The 24,071-nt window shown below is 51.6% G+C and overlaps 1 protein-coding gene and 1 long non-coding RNA gene across 8 annotated transcripts in view; both read left to right on the top strand.

Annotated features, from left to right (window-relative positions):
• The window catches only part of MAPKAP1 (MAPK associated protein 1), a 246,002-nt gene extending 231,015 nt beyond the window's left edge, over positions 1–14,987 (top strand). For all 7 annotated transcript variants that reach the window (XM_019816522.3, XM_019816521.3, XM_019816520.3 and 4 more), the window contains 2 exons: positions 8,243–8,340; positions 13,335–14,987. In XM_019816522.3, coding sequence (XP_019672081.2) covers positions 8,243–8,340; positions 13,335–13,460 — 224 coding nt within the window. In that variant the 3' untranslated portion in view covers positions 13,461–14,987. The remainder of the gene's footprint in view (positions 1–8,242; positions 8,341–13,334) is intronic.
• LOC123381575 lies at positions 8,347–11,397 on the top strand. Its single transcript, XR_006588740.1, has 2 exons — positions 8,347–9,750; positions 10,547–11,397. It is a non-coding gene; the product is annotated as an uncharacterized LOC123381575 (long non-coding RNA).
• Positions 14,988–24,071: the final 9,084 nt, after the last annotated feature.

The raw sequence follows: 24,071 nt of genomic DNA, 5'->3' as shown, positions 1-24,071 counted from the left end.
AAAATATTGCAAAAAAGAATATTTTTATATTTTCCAAAAACATATTTGTGTGAGGCTGGCTTTTTTTCACATGCTTCAACCAAAACAGTATATCACAGCAGACAAAATGCAGGAGCAGATAGGATAATCCCACTGTTTGCTGTTAATATTAAAGAGACTTCAAAACTATAAACTAATGCCACTCATTAGAATTTTTTTGTTTGGGGAAACACCAGGGTTTTTGCATTTAAAAAAAATACATTGTTTATATTAACTTGTAATGGGTTTGTTATTTTTAATGAATTAAATATTTTTTAAATTTCTTGGTTTGAATTTCAAATGCAATAAATATCGATGTAATTCGCACAAACAAAGCTTTTTGGGTTCCTCGATAATGTTTATGACGTAAAGGGATTCTGAGACCAAAGTTTGAGAACTGCCGATCTAGGGTCTTGAAAATCATCTTAAGTTTGGACTTCACTGTAAGGACAACAGGAAATGGAGCTGCGCAGTGTTTTAGGGCCGTTATGTGTGTTACAAAAGGATGACTCCTGTGGCTGGGTGTTTGAATCTGAAGAAGACATGATCGAAAGTACAAAAACCAAAGGGGAGGCAACTGATGGTCAGGACCTGGGTGAAGACTGATGACCACAGGATGGAAGGGGGTGGAAGGTGACTATGTGAGAGAGCTATTTAGGAGACCGGATGCCTGGAACAGTTTTTGGTTTAAAGGGAAATGTTGACATTGATTCAGGACATGCTGCACTGTAGGCCATGGGAAGGTGGCAGCTCTCCTCGCCAGCTGACTCTGAAACTCTGGAGAAAAGTCTAGGTCATATTTCTGCTTCAAGATCATCAACGTGAGTAGTAATTAAAACCTAAGGAGTAAACCTGGAAGAGGAGAAATGCAGAGTCAGAAGGAACGAGGGTCAAGCATAGGACTGGGAAGACTACCATTTAAAGGACAGGTGAAGGACAAGATCACAAAATAAGAATGAAGAAGATTGGCTGGAGAAGGCTACTGAAGAATCTGCTGACCGTGGTTCCATGGAAGCCCAGGGAAGAGAGGAGTTCAGGGAGAAGTATCAAATACAGCTGAGAAGCCAAGCAAGCTAAAAGCTGAGAAGTATCTACTGGACCTCTCAACATAAAGGTCACAGTGACCTTAGCAAGAGTGTTTTCAATAAATTAGAGGAAGGAGGGGAATCACATTGCCATGGGAGTTTTTATAATCAGAGAGCTTTAATTATGTTTATAGGAAGGAGCCAAAGAGAGAGAAGGTTTGAAAGATGCAGGCAGAAGTGTAAGTAGGTCAGACAAGGTCCCTGCTCTAGAGGTCAAAGAGGTCATTATAGTCCCTGGTCCTCTGCCACTGTAGGAGTGCTGGGGAAGAGGCACCAGCCTTTGCCAGTTGAATTACATTGACCTGAAGTTCCCACAAGCAGCTCAGAACTGCTGCTTACAGTGGAGCCTGGATCCAGAGGGGGTTTGCACCCAGAAACCAAAGAATCCCAGCCCATCCTTTCCCCCAGGATCTATAGAAAGGTACAGCTTTACCTAAAAGAACGGTGTGTTCCCATTTGTTTCTCCCCAAGAAATCCAGTAAGAGCTTCCTACTTCCTTCCAGGCCAGATGAACCAGAAACGAGCAGACCCTGGAAACCCAGTTTTAAAAAGTATCCGTGCTGCAGCAGCTGTTATAATTTATAAATGTTTGTCTTCCTTCTCTGGGTCCGTAGGTGGGGAGAATAAATTTTGGCTAGGATGCACTGATTTGCAAGGAGGCCTTTTAGAATTAGAAAGACAGCAAGGGGTTGGGACCCCACCCCGTAGATTTTTTAATGCTATTTCTGCCACTTACATATTGGATAATCTTGGGCAATACAAATTACAAATGCCTTAAAACTCAGTTTCCTCAAAAACAATCCCAATTCAAAAGTGAGCTAAGGACTCGAATAGACATTTCTCCAAAGAAGGTATACAGATGGCCAGTAAGCACATGAAAAGATGTTTAACATCATTAGTCACTACCCATTGGGTTGGCCGATATTAAAAAAAGAAAAGAACAAATGTGAGGATGTGGAGAAATTAGAACCTTTGTGCAATCCTGGGGGGAATGTAAAATGGTGCAGCACAAAACAGTTTGGCTCAGAAAGTTGAACACAGACTTACCATATGATCCACCAGTCCCACTTCTATGTATAGACCCAGAAGAATTGAAAGCAGAGGCTCAAATAGGTACACATCAGTGTTCATCGCAGCTTCAGCTACTATTCACAGTAGCTGAAGGGTAGAAACAATGCGAATGTCCCATCTCCAGGTAAATGGAGAAAAATGTGGTGTGTACATAAACTGGAATATTACTCAGCCTTGAAAAGAATGAAACTCTGATACATGGTACACAACATGGATGAACCTTGAAAACTGCTAAATAAGCCAAACCAAAAGGACAAATACTGTATGATTCCCCCGCTCTGTGTCACCTAGGATAAGCAATCTCTTAAGATGCGGAAAGTAGAATAGAGAATAGAGGTTACCAGGAGATGGTGAGAAGGAAGAAAGGATGTTACTATTTAGTAAGTACAGTGTGTCTATTGGGGATGATGCAAAATTTCTGGAAATGGATAGTGATGGTTGCAGAACGTTGTAAATGTACTTAATACAATTTAATTTTACACTTAAAAGTGGTTGAATGGTAAATTTTACCACAATTTAAAAAAGAAACTGTTTTCTTCTGAGTAAAATTAGAATTATCTATCCTCTTAAAAAAAAAAAAAATTCCATGCCTGATGGAAAGGAATGGAGAAAGAATCCAAATCCTCAAAGTGTTGTTTATAATACTGGCAATTTTATAAGTATCTTAAATGCCCATGAGAGAGAGCATTAACCCTGATACACATCTACCTGTGGCAATAAAATGCAGCTATTGAGAAACATAGTTGTAGAGACTATGTAGCAGCAGGGAAAGGGCTATGGTAAAATGTTAACTAAAAAATAAAAAAAAATAAAAAATTTAAAAGGTCCCAAATTGTGGGATCCTGTCAGATTACAGCTATGTGAAAACAGACATGTGGGAATGATAAAAAAAAAAAAAAAAAAAAAAAAAAAAAAAAAAAAAAAAGACCGTAGAAATCACGCTGGGTATTGGTATTAGTGGGGGGCAGAGTGTGGAGGTTTTTCCTCTCTTCTAAATTTTTAGTAGTTTTTTTTTATATGTAATTTATTGTCAAATTGGTTTCCATACAACACCCAGTGCTCATCCCAACAGGTGCCCTCAATGCCAATCACCCTAAATTTTTAGTAGTTTTAAAATACATCTTATATGTTTTTAATTGAAAAGGAGAAGAAGGAATGTTTGTTTTTGGCTTTCCTGACCATTGGTGACACCTGGGGTGTTTTGCACAAAGGTGGACTGCAGGCTCGGATTGAAAAGGCAGCTCTGCCCAGTTATTGCCAACCACAGTCCATGCCAGCAGGTTGTGTTAGAAGGGGGCTCCTTTCAAATAGTAATCTCCATCCCATTTGCAGAGGAAATCTGGGAGCCCCTCTAGCAAATTATAGAAGCTCCTGTCCCTCTGCCCTTACACCGACCTTCGTGTGACATCAGCTTTTTGGGAATGAGTTCTGGTCATTACCCTCTGAACGACCAGAGGAACCTGTTTTTCTGGCACCGCCTCTTTAAGTTAAAATTCATAACACAGAAGGGAAATTAGAGCACGAAATCTCCAGCGTTTCCACTTCTGACATTTGTGCTGCTAATTAGTTTCTGTTTGGCGTTCCATTCCATCTTCTCTGTTTTACTTGGGAAAAAATGTATAATGTAAATACATTTTTACATATCCAGATTTCCCTTTCAGTGTTCAGAAGCATATGTATAGTTGCAGTGTCTGCCCTGAGCATGTGACCATAGCTTAGGTGCCCATTTTATGCCCCATTATATTTCATTTTCTTTCTACAACACTAAAAGGAAATCTCAGAGGCGACCCAATTAAAAACACAGTCTTCAAAATAATGAGGATTTTCTCTTCAGATATCGGTTCCATCACATTTGTAAGAACAGTCGCCACCGCCCACGGAGCCCCACTGTATCCGGGCGCCACGTGAGGTGCCTCGGGGCAGACCTGGGCACCTGGAGGGATGGTGCCTTGCCCCGGTCCTGCCGCTGGAACTCCCTCGTCCGTCTGAATCCAGAGCTCACACTTTCCCCTCTGTGTCCCAGGCTTTTTGTCATGTCTTAGTTTCCAAACAGAATTTAGCAATCCAAGCAAAATAATTCAGACTGATTGAAGTATTAGATTTTGCATTTTCTTTTCAATCATGCTGATAATTTTTTCTCAGCTGACATTTTTACAAAAACTGTTTGCCCCTCTGGCTTACCACCCCCCCCCCCCCCATGAAAGCGGATGCTCTTTGAGTTTTCAAGGATGTGGATGACCTACCCAGCTCAGATTCCCACCAACATCCCAGGACAGATGCCCCGGTAGGCTGCAGCTCAGGAGGTCATCTGCCCCCTTCCTCCCTTACCTAAGGTGAGCCTGGAGGTGCCTGAGGCTGATAAAGATTTGATAACAGACTTTTCTTATTCTGTTTTTAATTGAACACCTGTTCAATTGGTATTGAAATGCCAGTGATTTCTTCTTCCCTTCTGCCTCTGGTGGAAATTTACCATGTAGTATGTATAACTCATATCTATTGATGGATTTGTTTCCAGCAAGAGGTCAACGAACTTGTTATACCTTAATATATAGGTTTTGGACTCCATGAAATTACACAAGTGTGAATCCTGCTTATTAACTGTTACTCTGTCATAAAACAATCCCCAAATCCTGCCAGTGTTATCTTCTCTACAGTTCTCAAGTGAGTCCCTTTCTCGGCATCTTTTTTGCCCCCTGTGCAGCTCAAAACCGCATACACTCCTACCTGGGTGACTGGCTACTGGTCTCCCCGCCTCCTGGCCCTGGGAGCCAGGGTGAACACCCAAAAGCACAGTTTGACCATTTACTTCACTGCCCAGCTTTGCAACCCACTAAGGGCTCCCTGAGCTGGCCAATCCAGCATTTCCAGCACTTTGTGTCTGCCGTGTGTCATCTCTTGCCTGCCCCGCTGCTTGTGAGCTTGCTCGGGTCTCCCGGAGGTGTACTGCCTCTGGCCCCCGTACCTCTGTCCTGACCCTGGTGCTTCTTTCTCCACCCCTGCCTTTACCCAGCTGACTCCCCATCTTCCTTTAAGACTGCTCCAGTATCAGCTCCTCCAAGAAACTCTGATGACCCTTCCCTGCCTGGGCCACCCACCTCCATCTGGGGTCTCCACAGCAGCAACCTGCACTCAGCACCCTCTTGGCGCTCATTATTCTCGGCTCTCTGTTCATTCCTCTGGCTCTTGGACAAGTCTGTGCTGCTGGCAGGTCCTGAACTGAGTAAAACTGGCCACCAAACAAAACAGTCCTCACAGCAAAAACTCTCACTTGGATTGAGCTGACCCCATAGCCCATGGCTCCGGTATAAGTGAAACCATGGCTGCTGATTTTAACCTGAGCTTATACACTAGAGCTGTCCCTCAGAATTTCTCCCACAGAGTAAGAAGGGGCTGTGCTGTCACCGTCTCCCCACACCTCATCCCAGTTATTAACATCTGTGGCTCTGTAATAATCATAAAAGGGCTGATTCGTTGAAATTCAAATACAAGTACTCTAGATAACATTCTCAGTGTTCTCTTCTCTCTGTGATGTGAATGCTTTCCCTGGAAAGGACAAATAAATCAGAGGCTTCAGAGAGGCGGTGAGTGGCGGACTCTTCATCATTCCTGTCCGCTTCACTTTTCCTTGGAGCTCTGGAATGAGCACCGGGAACAAACAGGGAACACACGCAGCCCCCCAGTACAGCAAAATACAGATGTTAGTGTGCTTGTGTTCACCTGGCCCAAATACGCAGCCTTTCAGGAGACTTGGGATGTTTTCTTTTTGTTTTTCACGTGACCGTTGTACAGATGAGCTGCAGACCTCCCCTCTATCAGCCCGCAGTCGATACGCTCCACAGGCAGTGTGATCCCAAGAGGACAGTGTCCGGGTTTCTAGAGGCTCCCGCAGGCCGGTGCAGACTGCATATCACATATTGCCATGTATAGATTTGGCTCTCCTAAACAGTGCAGAAAAGGTTTTTATAGCGTTTCAGTTTTGGGGCAAAACATGGTCTGGCATCTTGAGGTTTGGTTCTGTTTTGCCAGTGATGAGTGGGAGCAGGTGGTGTAGACCGTCCATGAGATCCCTTATCAAAGTGGTCAGTGAACCCTGAAGCTTCAGGTCTACAGGCCTCCCCAAGACCTTCTGGTCCTTTTTAGCCCCAGGCCCTGGTGTCTGTGTCTGTCATGGCCAGGTGTCAGCGGTAAGGCCTCCTGGAGGGCGTGTCTCTGTTTGTCCTTCACAGCCCTGTGACCTTCATGGATGTCCCTACTTGATCACAGCATGGCCAACGGTTAACTGCATTGTTCTTCCACACAGTGATATCATCATCAAGACTACTCTTCCAAAGCGGGTCCTGTGAAGATAAAAGAACACACACCATACATACAGATACATCTTTTTATGTGAGATTCACTTTCTTATCAGAAACAAGTCATTTACATATTAACGGAATGATTAGCTTCTGGCTAGGAATTCTAACATTTTAGTACCATGATTTAGAATCAGGCTAAATTTGTCAAGTGACTGAAAGTGAGGTTTTTCAGAAATTATTAGCTAATTTTTTCAATATAGAATTTATAGTCACAATTAGTATATCATAATGATGTTTCCAGGATAAAATACCAGCAGCTCAACTTTCCTGGCCACAAATGTACAACATATATCAGTTTATTTTTGGAGATCTGAAGAATTAGCTACTGTAAATAAAGTCCCCAAGAAGATTTCTCCGGGAAAGAAGTGAACTTACAGTAATATGGGTGATATATTATTAATTAATAACTATGACCAGGGCTGTTTCAATTAAAAGCAAAACGGATGAGAAGGCCTATTAGAAAGGATATGCTTAATCTCACCAGCACTGAGGTCTACAGAGCAGACCAGGGAAGGTTGTTTCTGAGGCTGTCTGCAGGAGGAGGTCACCGGCCGCTCCTGAGTCTGGGAACTTTGCTGAGCACTGACTGCATGTCTCTCGGAAGCAATGCTCATTGGGTTGCCAGTAATGGAAACCGACTTCAAAATAGCTTAAGGAGCAAGAGGACTTTCTTAGAGTGCCACAGGGTCTCCCACAACTCAAGGACGGCACGTGCTGATGGGCCAGGGAGGGCTTCACTTGGGACTGAAACAGGCTGGCATCTCTGTTTAGAGGAGGGAATGTGGCACATCTGGCCCGAAGGACAGGCACATGGCCCCTGTCTGCAGGTGTCATGGACAATATAGGCTGCATGTATTATAGGAGGCCTGCATGAGAAGGGTATCTAGGAGTATAGCTAAGAAGACTCGCCCCAGGAGGGAGCAGGTGAGCCGTGTGACCCAGGGTCAGCAGGTCTTTTCCGGACTGGTCAGTGAGAGACGATGCCCCAGGCCTTGGCTGGTGGGCGTGTGCAGTGCCACGGGGGCTGGCCTGTGCACAGGAGGGCAGCATGAGGGGAGGCTGGACAGGAAGCAGTCCCAGAAATGACAAGGTTATCCTGAAGGTGGTAGGAAAGGAGCGTGCAGGAACTTGATTTTGGGAAAGAGGTGTGTGTTCAGAGGGTCTGGCCCCCCAAGGTCGGACAGCTGGGTGAAGTGCCTTCCTTCTAGGATAGAAGTGACCAGAGGTCCAGGAGCAGCTTCCACTCAGGGTCGCAAGACCAGGACTGCCCTTCCCTGCTGTAGCCGGAGCCACAGAAAAGCCTTGCAATGGCATTGCCGGCAGCCTCTGTCCTTCCTGTTGCTCGTTTGGCTTTAAGCACAGTTTTATTTTCACGGTAATCGTTTGGGGTTAACTGGTCGTCTACCTTAGAACTGCCACCTGTTCCATGTACTCACCGTATAGACATAGTTCTGCACAGCCTTCCTAATGTGGCATGCCCTGAACACGCTCCAGAGTGGAAGGAGACCTAACTAGCCATTTGATTTTTTTTTTTAACTGTCCATTTTCTCCCTGGCCTGTGATGAGAAAAATGAACTGCTCCTGGGAGCATTCGGCCTCACCGCCTTCACTTGCTCTTGCTTGAACTGGAATGACAAGGGGAGAATATGTGAGGGCCTCCCCAAAGGGAAGTCGCCAGAACCCCCTCATTGCCTTTTCTCTCTCTCTCTCCAGGTCATGCAATATTTAAACTCACGTATCTAAGCAATCATGACTATAAACACCTCTACTTTGAATCTGACGCTGCTACCGTCAACGAAATCGTACTCAAGGTGAGTGTTCCTCCTCCGCCCGTGTGCGGGGTGGGCTTCTGCACGGCCAGTTCTCAGGCCAGCGGCAGCCCCCTCCTCCCCGCACTAGACAGGGCTCCACACCCACGTCAGCCAGAGCGGAGCCCCTGGGGCTTCCTCCTCCAGTAATCCTGCTTCTTCGTGTATTTATCCTTTTTATGCACCATTTTTCTCCTCCCATCCATTGTCAGGAGCTCCTTGAGGCTCCAGGAACGGGCTCCAAGGAGATTGTTGTTCTTGTGTGGAGACACTTAATGTATTCAAGGTAATTTTAGCAACCTGTCATAAACATGTTCAACTTGACGGTACAATCCTATGTTACTGGACCTCAGCCGTGCCCACTGAGCACTTTCTGTGTGCCAGGCTAGCACTCAGGATGCTGCGGTGATGGACCCGGCCCCGCCCCCAGAAAGCTCTTCCTCTGTCAGAGCAGACACACGTTAAACATTAAATTACACAGATTGTTAAACAGTCACAAAGGTACCACGTGGATGTGGAAAAGGTAAACTGACGGGGGTAGAGGGGACGGGTGGAGAGCTGAACCCTGACGGCTAGATGAAAGGCACAGATTTTACCAGGTGGGGAGAGAGAAAACGCATCTCCTGGAGCAGCCTGTGGAGGGCCGAGAAGCAGGGCAAGCGGGTGAGGCTGGGGGGTGGCACCCAGGCCCATATGGCTGGAGCAGAGCGGGGCAGAAAGGTCAGGTCACGCAGAACCTTGCAAAATGGAGACGGGCTGAGAAGAGCTCCCCTGGGGTCTTGGGAGGGCTGGGGTAGGGCCCGAGACAGTGCATCTCTAAGAGGTTCCCAGGTCCTGCCCAGGCTGTTGGTCTGCGCACCACACTCTGAGTCGCCCTGGACTAGTGGTTTTCAGACTTCTCGAAACCAAAAGTGCTTTCTTTAAGCCGAATCTTCCACAGACGGAACAGATAGCAACAACAGAGCTGCTTAGTTCGGGTGGAGCAGGGCTTACAGCCAGAGGGTGACTCTGGTAACTGTGTGACTCTGGCTGGTCACATCACCTCTCAGGCCCTCAGTTTCTCTGCCTGTAAAATGGAGATAATGGTAGGTACCCTGCCCCACCGCAGCAAAGGGCTCCTGGAACAGGGGTCAAATGAGGTCGTGTAAACCTACCTAAGTTAGTGTTCATTCTCCTCTTGAGAGTGAAAGCCGTCGAGTAATAATAATAAAAGTAGCTAAGCTGTACTTGAGGGCTTGCAGAATACAGGACCTGAGCTCAGCACTATCTACCTTCTTTCACAGAATCTCCATGGTTCTGCAAGACGATACTGTAAAAATCTTTCCCACTTCATCCCATTTCCTAGATGAAAACTGAGGCTCAGAAACAGATCTTAGCCAGGACCATGAATGGCAGAACTGGACCTGACCGCAGGTTTGGCAGCTTCCAGAACTTGGGCTCCTGACCCCCCGGATGCGTGCACCCTTGAGGAGTTGAAAGAGAGGTTTCCATGAAATGGCATTGTTTTGCAGAGACATTTCGAGGCCACGTCCTCATGGCTGCCAAAGATTTCCAAAAGTTGTAGATGGACATGGAAGGATAAAGCTGGTGGGGGGGACAGTCGGGACCAGGGCCCCCCTCGGACCAGGTGGTGGGGACACGGGGCGTGCTGCGGTGCCTGAAACCAGCAAGCTAATAGTTAACTTGCCAGATTGTCACCAGACAGCACAGGGAACTTGTGCAGTGTTCGGGGACCAGGTAAAGAAATATTCCATTACCCCATCAGGGGCTGGCCTTTTTTTATAGCCAGCATTAAAATATTCAAGACTTGAGAAGGATTCTAGTAAAATTATAATCCTGTGTTTGACATCAAAATAATTTTCACAACAGCAGATTGATGACAGAAACACGGGTTTATGACTTCAGTCCGAGGCTCTGTGAGAGCGAGTGCAGAGAAATCATTTTCCAGGACCAAATGCTCCCTCGAAGCAGATGCTTTTCTGCAAAATCCCTGAGGCCTGTCGCCTCTCCTGAAATGTCTGTTTTCATATGAAAATGTTTGCAGAAATATTGCATCACGCCCGAGACTCCAGGAGAGTCACAGCGAGCCCAGACCTGATTTACTTAGAGAGCTAATGGTCATGATCCTGATGGAAGATTAAATTTCATGTTTTCTGTCTCTGATTTTTATAGCAATTTAAATACTTAGCCTTCTCTGCCATCCCCACAGTGACTGCGGGCTTTGCACCGGCACCGAGTGACTGAGGCCCCGGCCCCGCGTCCCAGAATTTGCCAGAAATGTTTCCATCGGAGGCTCTTCCAGGTGTCAGGCCTAGACTCAAGTACTGCACGTGGTGGTTCTAGAATTCAGAAGTTTTGCATAAAATGAGAGCTTTTGATGGAAACTGAAGGGAAGAGATAAGGGCCAGAGGCCACTGTGAAAGAAGATGTTACGAACAGGCAGTCTCCGTCCAGTGATTTTATCCCGTCATGTTCTTCTCTCGTGTGGAAACATTAATGTCTCTCATTTCTTGAACGCCAACGGCATTCAAGACATTGTATGTAATTATTTAATCTTCACGACTGCCCTGCAGAGTGTAGACATTATCATCCCCATTTCGTAGATGAGGAAATAGAGGCCCAAAGCCAGAGAATGTGCTAAGGTTGGAACCTCTGCTTGAACCCCAGCCCGAAGGAGTCCCAGCCCTGTCCCTTCAACCCCGAGCTGTAACTGAGCTAAGCCATGTGTGGTCCCTAATTCTGCAGGCTTCGAGATGAATCTCAGAGGAATCATTGGTCTCTTCAAATTGGGTTCTTCTCGTGATCGAGTGATGGAGGCTGTGGCTTTATTGACCATGAAAACTCCCTATATTTTTATGCCGTAAGCTGTAAAATGCATTGAAAGTGAAACACTCTATAGTGCATAAAATTGTGCCAGTTTTAAGCCACAGCATATTAACCAACTAATGGCAGACCAAAGGGCGTTTTTATCTTTTGATTATTACATTAATCTTCCATTAAAATTATCTATGTGATTATCACAAAGCACTGAAGATAATAAATTTAGGAGATAGTTGGCTAGTTAAGGATCATTTTTAAATGCTTTTGTCAAGTTATGTGTGCCAAAAATACACTGAAAACACTAGGTTGGCTGAGTGTGCAAACAGTATAATCCAAAGATTGCTCTTATTAAGAATGATAAAACCTCGCATTTCCATGCATTGTAGTGTCCCACATCGTCAGCCCGGCCCCGCGGTCCTCATGATTTATTGCTCTCAGCTGGTAGCTCAGCGAGGCAGTGGGCCAAGCATGTCAGGCCTTCTGTACTCACACACCAGTCCTTAACGCCTGCTGCTGCTGGCGACTGTCAGAGCAGGAAGTTTGGAGGGGGACACCGTGTCTGTGAGGCATCCATCCCGCACCGCTTCCCCACGACACCCCCGACTCCTTTCTCACAGTCAGCGCGGCCCTCGCCCGCTTAGGGTGTGGGACGCGGGGCCCTCAGAGGGGAATCAACGGAAGTGGTGGCTGGTCGATGGAGTCAAAATACTTGGGTTTCCTAGCATAACTTTTAGATACTTGAGAGTGAAGAGAAAGGTGTTTGTTCAAAAAAAAGCCCCAGCCAGAGGGCGGCAGGGGCAGTGGGAGGAATGGTATCTGGGCGGGGGGGGGGGGGGGGGGGGGGGGGGGCACACCTCTCTGGAGGCCAGGGGCCTGGGAGACTAGAAGCATGTTAATCAAGGGCAATCCCAGCACAGACACTTGCTGGCTCTGTGGCCTTGAGTAAACGCACCGCCATTCTGTGCCTTGATTTTCTCATCTGCACCAGGGGATGATGACGGCATCGATGTCGTGGGCTTTTGTGAAGGTTCCATGAGTTGGTCCTTGCAGAGTACCCCAGCAGCGCCACCACCACGCTGCCCAGCCTGGAGTGCACGGTCCACACTGTGGCACAGGCCTGATCCCGGCACCACTGCCCTCCCTGGCTCCTCCCGGCCCCCCTGGACCGGCCACTAAGCCGTTCGGCTCCACAGATCCCTCGCTGTCTTCCGCTGCTGCGCTGGGACGCGTGCCGGTTCTCCCCTGCCCCTTGTACACCCCAGGCCCCTATTTCTCTCTCAGAACCCAACTGGCTCATTCCCTCTGCAAGACGTCCCTGCCCCACGTCTCCCTGATCATTACCCCATTCTTTCGTGCTCCTTCTGTCTCGGGTGTCACACTTGTCATGCTCTTGGGTACTCACCAGGCTGTGAGTGCCTCGGAGCAGGGACCATGTCTTACTTTTCCCCAGTCTCTTGAACCAAGCATGGGGCCAGGCTCAGACACGGAGGTGCTTGGGTGCCGGAGGTGCTGCGGACATTGACCGTGTGCAGCCGCCACCCGGGCGCGTCCCAGCTGTGTGCTCCCCACAGAGGACCCTCCCAGCTCTGACCCTTGCCTCTGGGTGATCCTGGTCAGCGAGGTGCCCTTCCCTGAGGCTCACTCCTTTTTATCAGATGAGTCCAGGTGGGCAGGGTGCTCGTGGGCAGTAGAGGAAATCCCGTAAGTAGAAGCTCTGTACCTTTGGGGGCGGGGAGGGGGAGGCTGCGTTCAGAGCCTCGGTTCAGTTGGTTTCTCATCCCTGCAACGTTGTCGTCTTCCAGACGAGGAAAGCAGGGCTCAAGGAAGTCCTGTGCAGGCCCAGGACTGCACAGCAGGCGAACAGAACCAGGAAGCCTGGCGCACGGCCTTCCGGAAGGCGGAAGGCGGCATGTGCTGAGGAGGGAGCACAGGCTCTGCAATCAGAAAAGCTCCACCACTGGTGGCTGAAAGGCCCGCAGCAGCCGCTTGTCCCCTCCAGGCCTCCATCTTCCGGCTTAAAGCGGGCTCCGTCCCAGCCTGCCAGGTTGCTGTGGTGACTCGGCTCCGGGCACAAGAGAGCACCTGGGCTCCCAGCCTGGGTCAGGGCCCTTCCCTTCTTCGCCCTGGGCGAACGGAGAGGCTGCCGAGTGACTGGACTGTGTCCTCTTGCTTTCTAGGTGAACTACATCCTGGAATCACGAGCAAGCACTGCCCGGGCTGACTATTTTGCTCAAAAACAAAGAAAACTGAACAGACGTACAAGCTTCAGCTTCCAGAAGGAGAAGAAATCAGGGCAGCAATGACACCGGCCTCCAACCCCAATCTGTCGCCGTAGCTCAGAGCCTGCCTGCCGGGGCCAGGTGGCCCTAGAGCCCACCCCGTGTCCCGCAGTCCTCAGGGGCAGGCCAGCCCCTGGCTCACGGCCACAAGGCTGGGGGGCTCTTGGGGAACGGAGCCGGGGACATCTCCACGGGACCGAAGCCTGAGTGGCAGTGGCTTTGATGAGCAGTGCCAGGGGCCAGAACACAGGCACCCCGCCCAGCCGTCTTCACTGCCCGACGGCCCTGCTGAGGATGTACATAGCCATGCCCAGACATTTCCTTGCAACTTGATCAAATTTCTTAAAACAAACGAAGAACAAAAATGTACATTTCTTTTTTTTTTTTTTTCCTTTTAATAAACAGGTGTACTCTTTACCACGGTTGGTATGACGGGCCATTCTTTGGGGCAGAGGATTGATCATGTCATTCTCTTTAAAATCTGTTCCCATATTGAACAAGAAGATCGGAAAAGCTATGGCTCGATTTCTCAGAAGAAATGTTTAGGGCTTAGTCAATAGTTTTAACTATGCCATTTGTTTAAATGAGTGCATTGCTTTGAGGATAGTATCTTACTAAAGTTAGGAAGGGGAGCCGGCGATGTGTGTCCCAGGCTGTGCCCCTTCAGGAGTCACCTCTCGTCCGCTCATCCCCGAACCTCTTGGTTTTGGAGACGCGGGACTGCGTGCAGTTTATGCCCGGGGCGCCGGGAGAATGGGGTGACGGCTGGTCTTCGGGTCACGCTGAGCACCTGGCACAAGCGGGCTTTTCCATTTCTTAAATAGCAAGTGTCCGTTTCAGCTAGCAATTAGACCTGCATGTGGACTTCTCCTGGAACTGGGAGAGTCTCTGCTCTACTGACTCAGAAGGGCCCCCGCTCCCCTTCCTCCTGTCCACACAGTGCCTGCCTCCTTGTCTGAGCAGGCGGGACGCTGCTTTGTCTCACTCTGTCAGGGCGCGGTGAGCAGAGATGACAGGGCAGAGGGACGCCTGCTCCCCCGGGTCCGACTGCGCGGGTGGGGGGCGGGCAAGGATCGAGCATCGCTGACACCACACCTCTGGCCACACCAGATGCCTCTGCGGTCCTCACCAGCCACTCCAGGGTCCCTCCCAGGGTGACGTCCTTTCGCACGGTTCCCGGCCAGGGTCGAGGACCGGATGTTTCACTGAGGACCCGCGTTTCAAACAGTTTTTTAAATTGTACAGGAAGAGATGTGACGAAAACAGCATCTCGAAGTCGAGTGTGTTTCTTTGCACTGGGGGCATTTTAATGAATTCCTCTTTCATTCTGATCTTTGTTCAGCCAACAGAAGCATCCTTTTCTAACGTCTTCCATTCCTACCCACCCCAGAAACAAAAGAAATATTATTTGTAGCTTGCTATCTGTATTTGGATTTTTAGCAATTTTATATTTAGATACCTTTGAAAAATGTAAATGACTAATTTGGTCATTAAATCTTGTGACATATTCAATATTAAAACGATATTAAAATAAAAGTCATATAAATACCATCTTTTGCGTGTTGCTTTGAATTCTCGAAGGCTCGAGCACATCATCCTGACTTGCGCGTCACTCTGGGGAGGGGCATTCGCGGCAGCTGATGTGCCGAAGGTCTCTGAAATGCACCGCGGGCCTCCTCACATACTGAGCAAGACAGGATGACCCTCTTCACTCGGGGGCGACATCGAGATCTTGACCTCCCTCCAGTACGAGACCCACCCCGTTCTCGTATCGCGAAGTATGGCACGCGCGCAGTTTACGTAAAGCTCATCCGTCCAGCTGACGCAAGAATTGAAGGGGGAGCACCGTAAAACCACCCAGGCCGACCGGATATCAGGACCGTTTAAATTCAGTTTTTCCTCAGCCCCTCTCTCACACCCCACACCTGGATTTTAAGAGAGGACCAGGAGCTCCTCGGGGATACACCTGACAAAGCAGGAGCTCGGCAGAGCCGAGGTAAGGTCCCCCCGGGCCCCCCTTGCTCTCCCAGCAGCACCCTGACCTGGCTCCGGGGCGGCCCCGCCCCCACCCCACATGACAGTGCGGGCAGCCCCGCTCCCTGGAGCCCTGGCCTCAGCTGGCCGCTGGGAACCGCACCCCCCCCCGCCCCCCACCCCGGCCTGTTGGCCTACAGCACACCAGGCCGGCTGTGTGCTGGGCCCCGACCCATATGCCTGGGCCCCTGTAACTCCCACAGCCGACCTGTGGCAGGCCCTGGCGTTACCTCCGTTCCAGAGGTGAGGACTTGGGGTGTGGAAGGGTCTCACCTCTCATTGGGACACACCACGACCGACACCCGCAGCCACAGCTGGTGGCTTTGCGGCCTTGAGGTGGGCACTGCCTCCGCGGGGCCTCGGTTTCCTCATCCGTAAATAGAGATGCTGGAGTAGGTGACCTCTGCGGAGCTTTCTAGAGAGTGTCTTACATGTCTCGGAATCAGTGAGCCCAGCCTTCTTTCCGGCGGCTTCTGTTTGCCAAAACTTGCAGGAGCCTTTCTGCTTCTGAACAAGAATTCCGAGAAAGACTCGCGGCCGTTTAGTCCATCCTCCTCTCTTGGGGCGGCAAGTGCGTGTGCCCTCCCAGTCTTTGAGCCCCTGCTTGCACACCTCCGCCAGTGGAGCACGCGCCCCCGTGCGGCTCAGTGCTTTTCCTGGTTGGCCCATTTGGTCACCCTAGGCTGACCTTCCCTAGTGGCCTGCCAGAACCACCCAGCGCGCCTCAGCCTCTGCACGTCAGATCCCTCTTTTCCACCCTGAGCGGCAGCTGCCTCCCAGCACCCCCTACCGCAGCCCCAGGACCGGTGTCCACACTGACCCCCACCCTGCGTCTTCTCTTCATGGTGAAGAAGCTTACCCCCACCCCCGTTGTGCCCCTGAAAACCTGCCAGCTGCTTCCGTTCCCCGGGTCAGGTTGCCAAACATCAGCGGTGGGGAGGGGAGCGAGGTTCTGACGAAGCGGTCAAGGCGCTCACGGTCTGGTGAGGCCAGGAGATGGACAAGTGATCCCCAGGCTACCCCAGAGTGGCTGCCATGGAAACTCTGGGGGGACCAGCGGGGGCCTGGAGGCCTGAGGTATGTGGTGCGGCGGCCAGCTCCCGGTGTCACGGGTGTCCTGGGGCTCCCTGAGGGGTAGGTTACACAGCGTGCAGGAGTGTGTCAGGAAGCTGGAACCGTTCGGCACCAACCGGGCTGGGAAGGGCCCGGCGTGATGGCCCCCGGCCCCCTACTCCTCCTTCTGCAGATGCGGTAGCAGGCAGAGTAGCAGAGTCCCTCCCCTGGGAAGTGGCCTCCAGCCTCCCGACCGGCCTCCGTCTTGGCCCCCGATGGCCGATGAGGCCTAAACGCCCCACATCCTGCAGGCACCACCAAGGCCCCACAGGGAGGGCCCTGCTGTTCACAGAGCAGCCCAGGAGGGGGAAAGAGTTAAGCCTGTCATGTTCTGTTCCCACCAAACACCTCTGCTTAAATGCAAAGTCCCAACAGGGTGGTGTTTGCTATAAAAGCCCTAAGAGTGATTTGTGAAGTCTCGAAGCCCTGTAATCTCGTCAGCGTAATGGGATTATATTTCAAATCACCACAGCCTGTTCATTACCCATTTAAACTCCTCTGACAGAGGAAAACTTACATGAAACGTGCACAGCAGCCCTTGCCGACTTCCCCACTCTCCTTCCTGATTAGACAAACAGATGCTGAGGTCTGGAATGAAAAAATAATGTGCCCATTTATTCATTTTTCTGACAAGTCACAATAGATTTTTAACTGCCAATGAGTGACCTCCCGGAGGTGCGGCGGCTGGGGAGGCGCCCGCCAGGCAGCGAGTGGTCATTTCTGCCCGTGCCGGCCCCTGTCCTGGCCGGGATTCCTCCTGGGACCAGAGCTGGCTGCCAGTCTGAGCCGCTCTCCCCGCCCCGTCCTGGCCGACTGCAGGTGCCCTCAGCCAGGGTGGGGAGGGCTGTCTGCTGGGCCTTTCCGATGTCACCAACCCCAGGGGTTCAGGGGCCTCCTCCAGGACACAGCCGTGGCCTAAAGTCAAAGCCCCAGGTAGGAAGCCCCGGCCTGCCCTTGTCCAGCCAGGTGATTGAGGAGCCTCAGTTTCCCCATCTGTAAAATGGAGAAAGTAGAACTCCTCTCAGGGGTGCCTGGGTGGCTCGGTCAGATAAGTGTCTGACTCTGGATTTTGGCTCAGGTCGTGACCTCACAGTTCGTGAGATCGAGCCCCGAGTCGGGGTCTGTGCTGACAGTGCAGAGCCTGCTTGAGATTCTCTCCCTCTCTCTCTCTGCCCCTCACCCACACACATGCGTGCTCTCTTTCTCTCTCTCTCAAAATAAATAAACTTAAAAAAAATTTTTTTTTTAAATAAACTGCTTAGAGAGAGCTCATCTCAGTGATAAGGGGTCAGTGACCAACCTGGGCTGGTATGCACTCAGCTCCCACTCTGGGCTGCCTAGGACAACCGTCCCCAGTCAGCGCCCCCCAGGCTGTGACAAGGACTGAATGGGCCACCAAGTGCAGGGCCCTCCCTTGACCATGACCTCTAGTGTAATAGGCCTTTGGGGACCCTTGCTGGGTCACAGGGTCCCAGAGCAGGTGGGCAGAGGAGCCCCTCTGGCTCTCTGCCCTGTGACACCTGGAGCAGGGGTGGTCTGGGGAGAGGCAGCTGTGTCAGGGACCCAGCTCTGCCCATCCCTGGGGCTCCCCCCTCCTAATTCAGAAGCAGGACACTGCTCCTGAGCTGCACCACTGGCTAGAGGGAGCCCTATGGCAGTTGCATGAGGCATAAATAAGATAATGTCGCAGGCCTGGTGCACAGTGGGGGGTGGGCAGCCATGAGACAAGGGTGCCCAGGTCACATACTCACTGGGAACACCCTGGCCAAGGTCTTCCCAGCCAGCAGGACTTCAGGCCTCAGGGCGTGAACCCAGGCCCCTAGGGAAGATCTCTGAGCCCCCCTCCCCGCCCCCCTCTCAGTGCCCACCCACCCCCTTCCACCCCACGCCCACCCCCCCCGCCTGCCTCTGCAGAGAAACTCCAGACAGAGCTCCCATCTGTATGCATTCCCTCCATGAATACGTAAGAAATACTGTGAGGCTAAGTCTTTTTAAAATGATAAAATTCGTCTGTGTTATAGCATTCCAGCCCCCAGCTTCCTGAAAGCTAAAAATATTTTAATGTCATATTCCCATGTAAATTTTAGTTTAGAATTTAATACCCTTTTAACATACATTAAATTTTTAGCATTCTTCAAGCCCTTGACTCTTTTAAGGGTTTAGCTGATGTACATTGGAGAAAAAGGATGGCGGAGGCTGTAAATTAGGAGAGAAGGAAAGTTCTAGATCAAGGTGGCCCCCAAACCTCTGCACCCACCTCATCTTGGGGGTTACTCCTCTGGCCTGGGGAGCATCTGAGCCAAACCCTGGGATCCTGGGGAGGTGTCAGAAGTCTCGTTTCCTTACTGGAAAGTCACAGCTGCTTTGTGGCTATGGGGAGAATTCACTAGAGCAGCCCCGGTCTGGGGAGCCAGGATGGCCCGGGGCCAAGGGCATAGGCGCTGCAGTCAGGATGGGGTCAAGCGCTAGTTCTGCCACTTGCCAGCGGGTGACTTTGGTGTGCTTTCTGTGCCTGTTTCCTGGCCCCCAAACAGGGCCAAGGTCAGCCTGTGCACAGGTGATGTTTGAGAGAATACACATGAAAGGGGGCTGTCATCGGCTCCACAGAGTAGGTGACCTCCAGGGTGAACTGGCTGGCCTTGCCGAGGGGTCCACGATGATGACATGTGTGCAAACTCGAGTAGATCGTTTTGGTTGATCTGTACCTGGCTCCAGCCCCTAGAGTGAGTCCTCAATCACCCCACAATGCAGGGCCCCCCAAAGCTGTCTTTGCGAAGCCTCATGATTGGCCCACGGGCTGCGGCCTCCTAGGACTCCCCCTCCTGGGGTAGGCCTTGAAGAGCCAGGGGAAGGCTCTGATAATGGCGGGGAGGGGGGCCCACAGTTGCCTTTAGGGGCAAATGGGGTGGGGGCTTCATGTCCCCCGGGGCATCCAAGGTCAGGGCCTGGGGCCTGCATGAGCACTCTCCCCACAGCTGGCACTCTGGGGTCGGGGGCTGCACTGACCGGGGCCCACACCCTCCGGCCGGAGTCACCGTGCCAGGGTCTTGGAGTGAATCCTTCCATCTGCCTGACGGCCCATCTGTGAGACGCAGGCAGAAATAATAAGACGTCCCTCATGGGCTGCTAAGGGGATCTGGTGAGGTCACGCCCAGGGAGGCCCCGGGGCCGTAGGAGCCGCCAGCCATGATCGAGGCAATGTGGAGGGAAGGCCTCTGTCCAAGCAATCGTTAACCAGAATTACAAATTTAGCGCGGAGACCTGAAATCCGGTGAGAGGGCAGCTCTGCTTTCTAATGGCTTTCAGGGGAAGATAGAATGCCCTGACTGACAGAGACAAGCCACAGTTTAGACTCCAACCAGGGTCTGCGACTAAAGCAGCCGCCGTGTTAACTTAGATTTACAGAGTGTCTCCATCCTGGCAAGAGGAAGGCATGGGGAGAGGGAGCTGCTGCCATTGTGGGAGGCTGGGGGACCCGGGAGCCAGGTAGGGATCCCCGTCTAACCCACCCCAGAAGAAACCCAAGGAATCCTTTCAAGGCAGCTACTATAAGGTGAGAGCAGTTTCCTGATGAGGAGTGAGTTCCTCAACTCTGGAAGAATGTAAGCATTCAGCATTCATTCAACAAGCATCCACCAATGCCTACCTTGGAGTCTGCCCAAACAGGCCCTGAATGTATGGATATGATCTGATGTAGAGCCTGTCCTTGGGAACTCCTGGTCCATGAGGCCATGACCCTGTCTCTAGGTGCTCAGGTGGCCAGATGTCTGTAACAGAAGCTGCTGGGCCTGGGGAGTAGAAGCAGACACAGCCCTCTTCTGTTCGCGGCCAGGGGCTCCTGGTAAAGGCGCCGGGTGGCTCAGAATGATCTAGTTGGAGCACAAGTGGTGAATGCCGGGGGAGGACAGATTCCAAGGCAGAGAACTGCAAGAGGAACTCTCCAAGCAGGAGAAAGGCCAGTGCCTTTCAAGTCCAGCCCGTCCGTGGAGAGAGCTGTTAGCAAGAGGTGACTCCTCGGCCTCCCTCTGAGCTCAGGCAGCCTTGCTGTGGGACCCACGGCCGCGGTGCCACAGGGGCCTAGAGCTCACAGATGGTTGTCTTCATGCTTAGCCAAGAAATCCTCCACTTCTATGGAGAGCGGGCCTCCCGGCGGCTACTCCCGGATGGGGTTTCTCCCATGCCGCAAAAGGAGACTTTTGGGTTCAGGAGAGGGACTTATCTCCCTGGGGAGCAGGGACCAGACGTCCTTCCTAGGCTGCCACAGAGCCCCTCCCAGCTGACACTCGCACCTCCCAACGCGGGAGACCAGCCTTTGGTCAACGTAAGCGTCACCAGTGCCCTGTGTCACCTTGATGCCCCTCAGCTCTACTGTGCCGTTTCTGGGCCTCATTTTCTCTTCCTGAGAAGGGCATCCTTGGGGCACCCGGCTGGCTCAGTTGGTAGAGCATGCAACCCTTGATCTCAGGGTTATGAGTTCAAGCCCCACCCTGGGTGTAGACATTACTTAAATAAATGAACAAATAAACTTAAAAAAAAAAGAAGAAGAAGAAGAAAAAAGGCATCCTCCACATGGCAAGAATGACCTAGACAAGATTTCCAAGCCTCAGAAGGATCTCTCTCCCAAATACCATATACACATCCCAGGCCAGGTCTCTGATTGGCCCCACAGGGATCACGTGTCCATCCCTGGGCCAATCCCTGGGGCTAGGGGCTGAGCTACCATGATGGGCAGCAGGTCCATGACTTTGGGGCTCGGGGGAAGGGGCCCCATTTACCAGAGCAGGGGAGGGGGCAGGTAAAATCTGGGCACCTCTTTAGCAGTTATTATGTGCCAACCACTCTGCTAAATACCTTTTTTTTTAATTTTCTCAAACTCAGCGAGAAGTGGGGGTCCACAGCATCCTTCCGCAATAACAAGGCCTAAAGGGTGAAGGAGTTTGCCCAGCAAGGAAAGGGGTGTTCGTGGGACCTGGACCTGCCTCTGACTCCAGTCCCGAATGTCCCCACCTGTAGGGCTCCCTCCTCCATACGGGCACAGTGGAGGTGGAATCCTCGCTTCGACCACAGCGCCCCCGGGGAATAGTGGTGTGTGTGTGTGTGTGTGTGTGTGTGTGTGTGTGTGTGTGCTTCATCCACCAGCAGCCCGCTAACCCTCCCTCCCCTCCCAGGCAGGGGCGCCCACCCTCACACACCTGTGCCCCGGGCAGAGCCGAAGCCGACGGCCGTCTGCTCTCCGAGGAGGCCGAACACGTCTCCAAGCAGCCCCTTCCCCACAGCCGAACAGCTGGCCACCATCTTGGCACACATTTCCCTGTCACATCTGATTTGCAAAGTCATGTCCGGAACAGACCCACAGGAGCGTCCAGTTGGGGGCTTTTTCAGGTCAAGGAGTACTTTCCAGAGAGTCTCTGGTTCTTCGGAGGAGAAAAAGAATGCGAAGACAAGGAAAAGAACCCTGTCTCTGTTGCGGGGCCAACACTCCCACCAGTGGCATCTTCCTCTGGGCCACCCTGGGCTACGGCCTTAAAGATCACCTTGAGGCTCTGTCATTATCCCATTTGACAGATGAGGAAGTCGAGGCTCACAGGAGTCCTGTCGCTTTCCCAAGGTCGCACGGCTGCTGAGGGCGGAACTGGGATTTGAACAGGGCCGTTCCAGCTGCCCAAGCCCCTGCTCCTCACCGTCCTATCCACAGCCTTCCAGCAGATGCCTGAACTGGGCTGTCCGGCTGGCCTGACTCCAACACCTCCTCCTCCTCTAGGAAGCCTGCCTGAGCTGGCAAGGCCCGCCTCTGCTGCTCTGCTCCTCCCGCTGCTGACTGGAGTTTCTGGTTTCCAGGGCATCCAGGGAGGGCCCCGCCAGAGCTGGGTGGCTTTGACCCCCCGAAGGCATCCTCTTAGCCAAGGCATTTTGACTGCAAGGAACAGAAGCCCACGAGAACGCGGGCAACGGGAGCCCCATAAAAACCCCCAGGCCTCAGCACAGCCAGGCACTGTGGGAACCAAGCGGGGCCCTCGAGGACCGGGCCACACTCCCCTTCTCAGAGGCCTGGGCTCTGGGTCACCTCTCCCTCTCTCTGGCTCCTTTTGGGCATCCCGGTGGTGAAGATACCCCTAAGCACCAGCCCCCAAGACCGCATCTGCACGGCCACCACCCTGTCACTCCTTCACCTCTGAGCACCAACTCCCAGGGGGAGACTGTGGGGGCGTCCGAGGGCCCCGGTGGGACCAGCAATGCTGGCCCTGACTGGGCCAAGGAGGGGGTCGTGCAGGCAGGTGTCTGTCCACAGGAGCTCAGGAATGCGCAGGTGGGTGACAATCTTCTACACCCTCCTCCTGCCCAGGTGCACTGTCTTAGGGTGAAGCCCCGGGGAAGTGACTTACACTAACTCTCTGCAACCTGGGGGCGGGGACTACAGGGGTCAGTGCCTGGCATGTAGTATGTGCCCAACAAAGGTTTGTGAATGAATGGAACGAAGCCAGAAGGCGTCCCGGCCCCAGAAAGGGTTCCATGGACATAGATGGGAAATGCTGTGTTGTACCTGTTCAGCAGGCTCTTCTCCTGCAGGACTTCTCAGAGCCTTTAACTAACCACCGTTTACTCTGCCCTAGGAAGGGGCTGACGTAGGCAGCATTTCCCAAGCACCCTTTTGCCAAAGCATGTGTACATGTTTCTAGAACTGGGGTAAGTCAGAACTGAGGCTGGTAATGCTCTTTCAGGCAATCCAAGGGAAACCGTGTCAGGGACCAGCTGAGAACGTGGCCTCCAGAGTCAGACAAACCAGCTGTGTCGCCTACTAACTGTGTGACCTCGGGCAAATCACTTTGCCTCTCTGAGCCTCAGTTATCCCATAGGCTTCCATGGGGATCATCACTCCATCTTTGTCCAGACTCCCATCTTCACTATTCTGTACCACACAGCAGTGGCCTCCTCCCTGGCTTCTTTGGCTCCCATCTGCCTCTCAGCCTTGGATATGATTTCTGAGCCCGGGGGACTCAAGTCCTCTTGGTCCCCATTCACTGTATTCCCAGCACCTAGCAGAGCAGGCCCTCCACACAATAACATTTGTGGAATGAATGAATCAACGAATGAATCAATGAATCGATGAACGATATTCCTATGCGAACACTCTGGGTTTAGTTTGGGGTGGGCATGGCCACCCCCATCTCTGATCCTCCTCCTACCCTTCTTTTGCACAGTCTGGCTTGAACCTAAAGGAAGTCTATGGCCCACTCAGCAAACATTTATTCAATTGGAATAATTATACCCTTTTGGGAGCTGGTTGACCAGAAAGATGACTGGGAAAAATCCCATACACAGATATTCACGAATAAACCACGGCTTCCACCGCTAGAGGGCAGTAGAGGCTCCAGGCCTGGGCTCCACACTCTGGGTGCATAAGCCTCTCGACTCCACAGCACACACAGCAGGGGGAGGGGCGTGGGGCAGAACTATAGCACTGTGCCCATTAGACAGATGAAGAGAGTG

The sequence above is a fragment of the Felis catus genome, chromosome D4 (genome assembly GCF_018350175.1).
Source record: "Felis catus isolate Fca126 chromosome D4, F.catus_Fca126_mat1.0, whole genome shotgun sequence".
Classification (NCBI taxonomy): Eukaryota; Metazoa; Chordata; class Mammalia; order Carnivora; family Felidae; genus Felis; species Felis catus.
The sequence above is the reverse complement of the archived record's forward strand: the minus strand, read 5'-3'. Positions and strand labels throughout refer to the sequence as shown.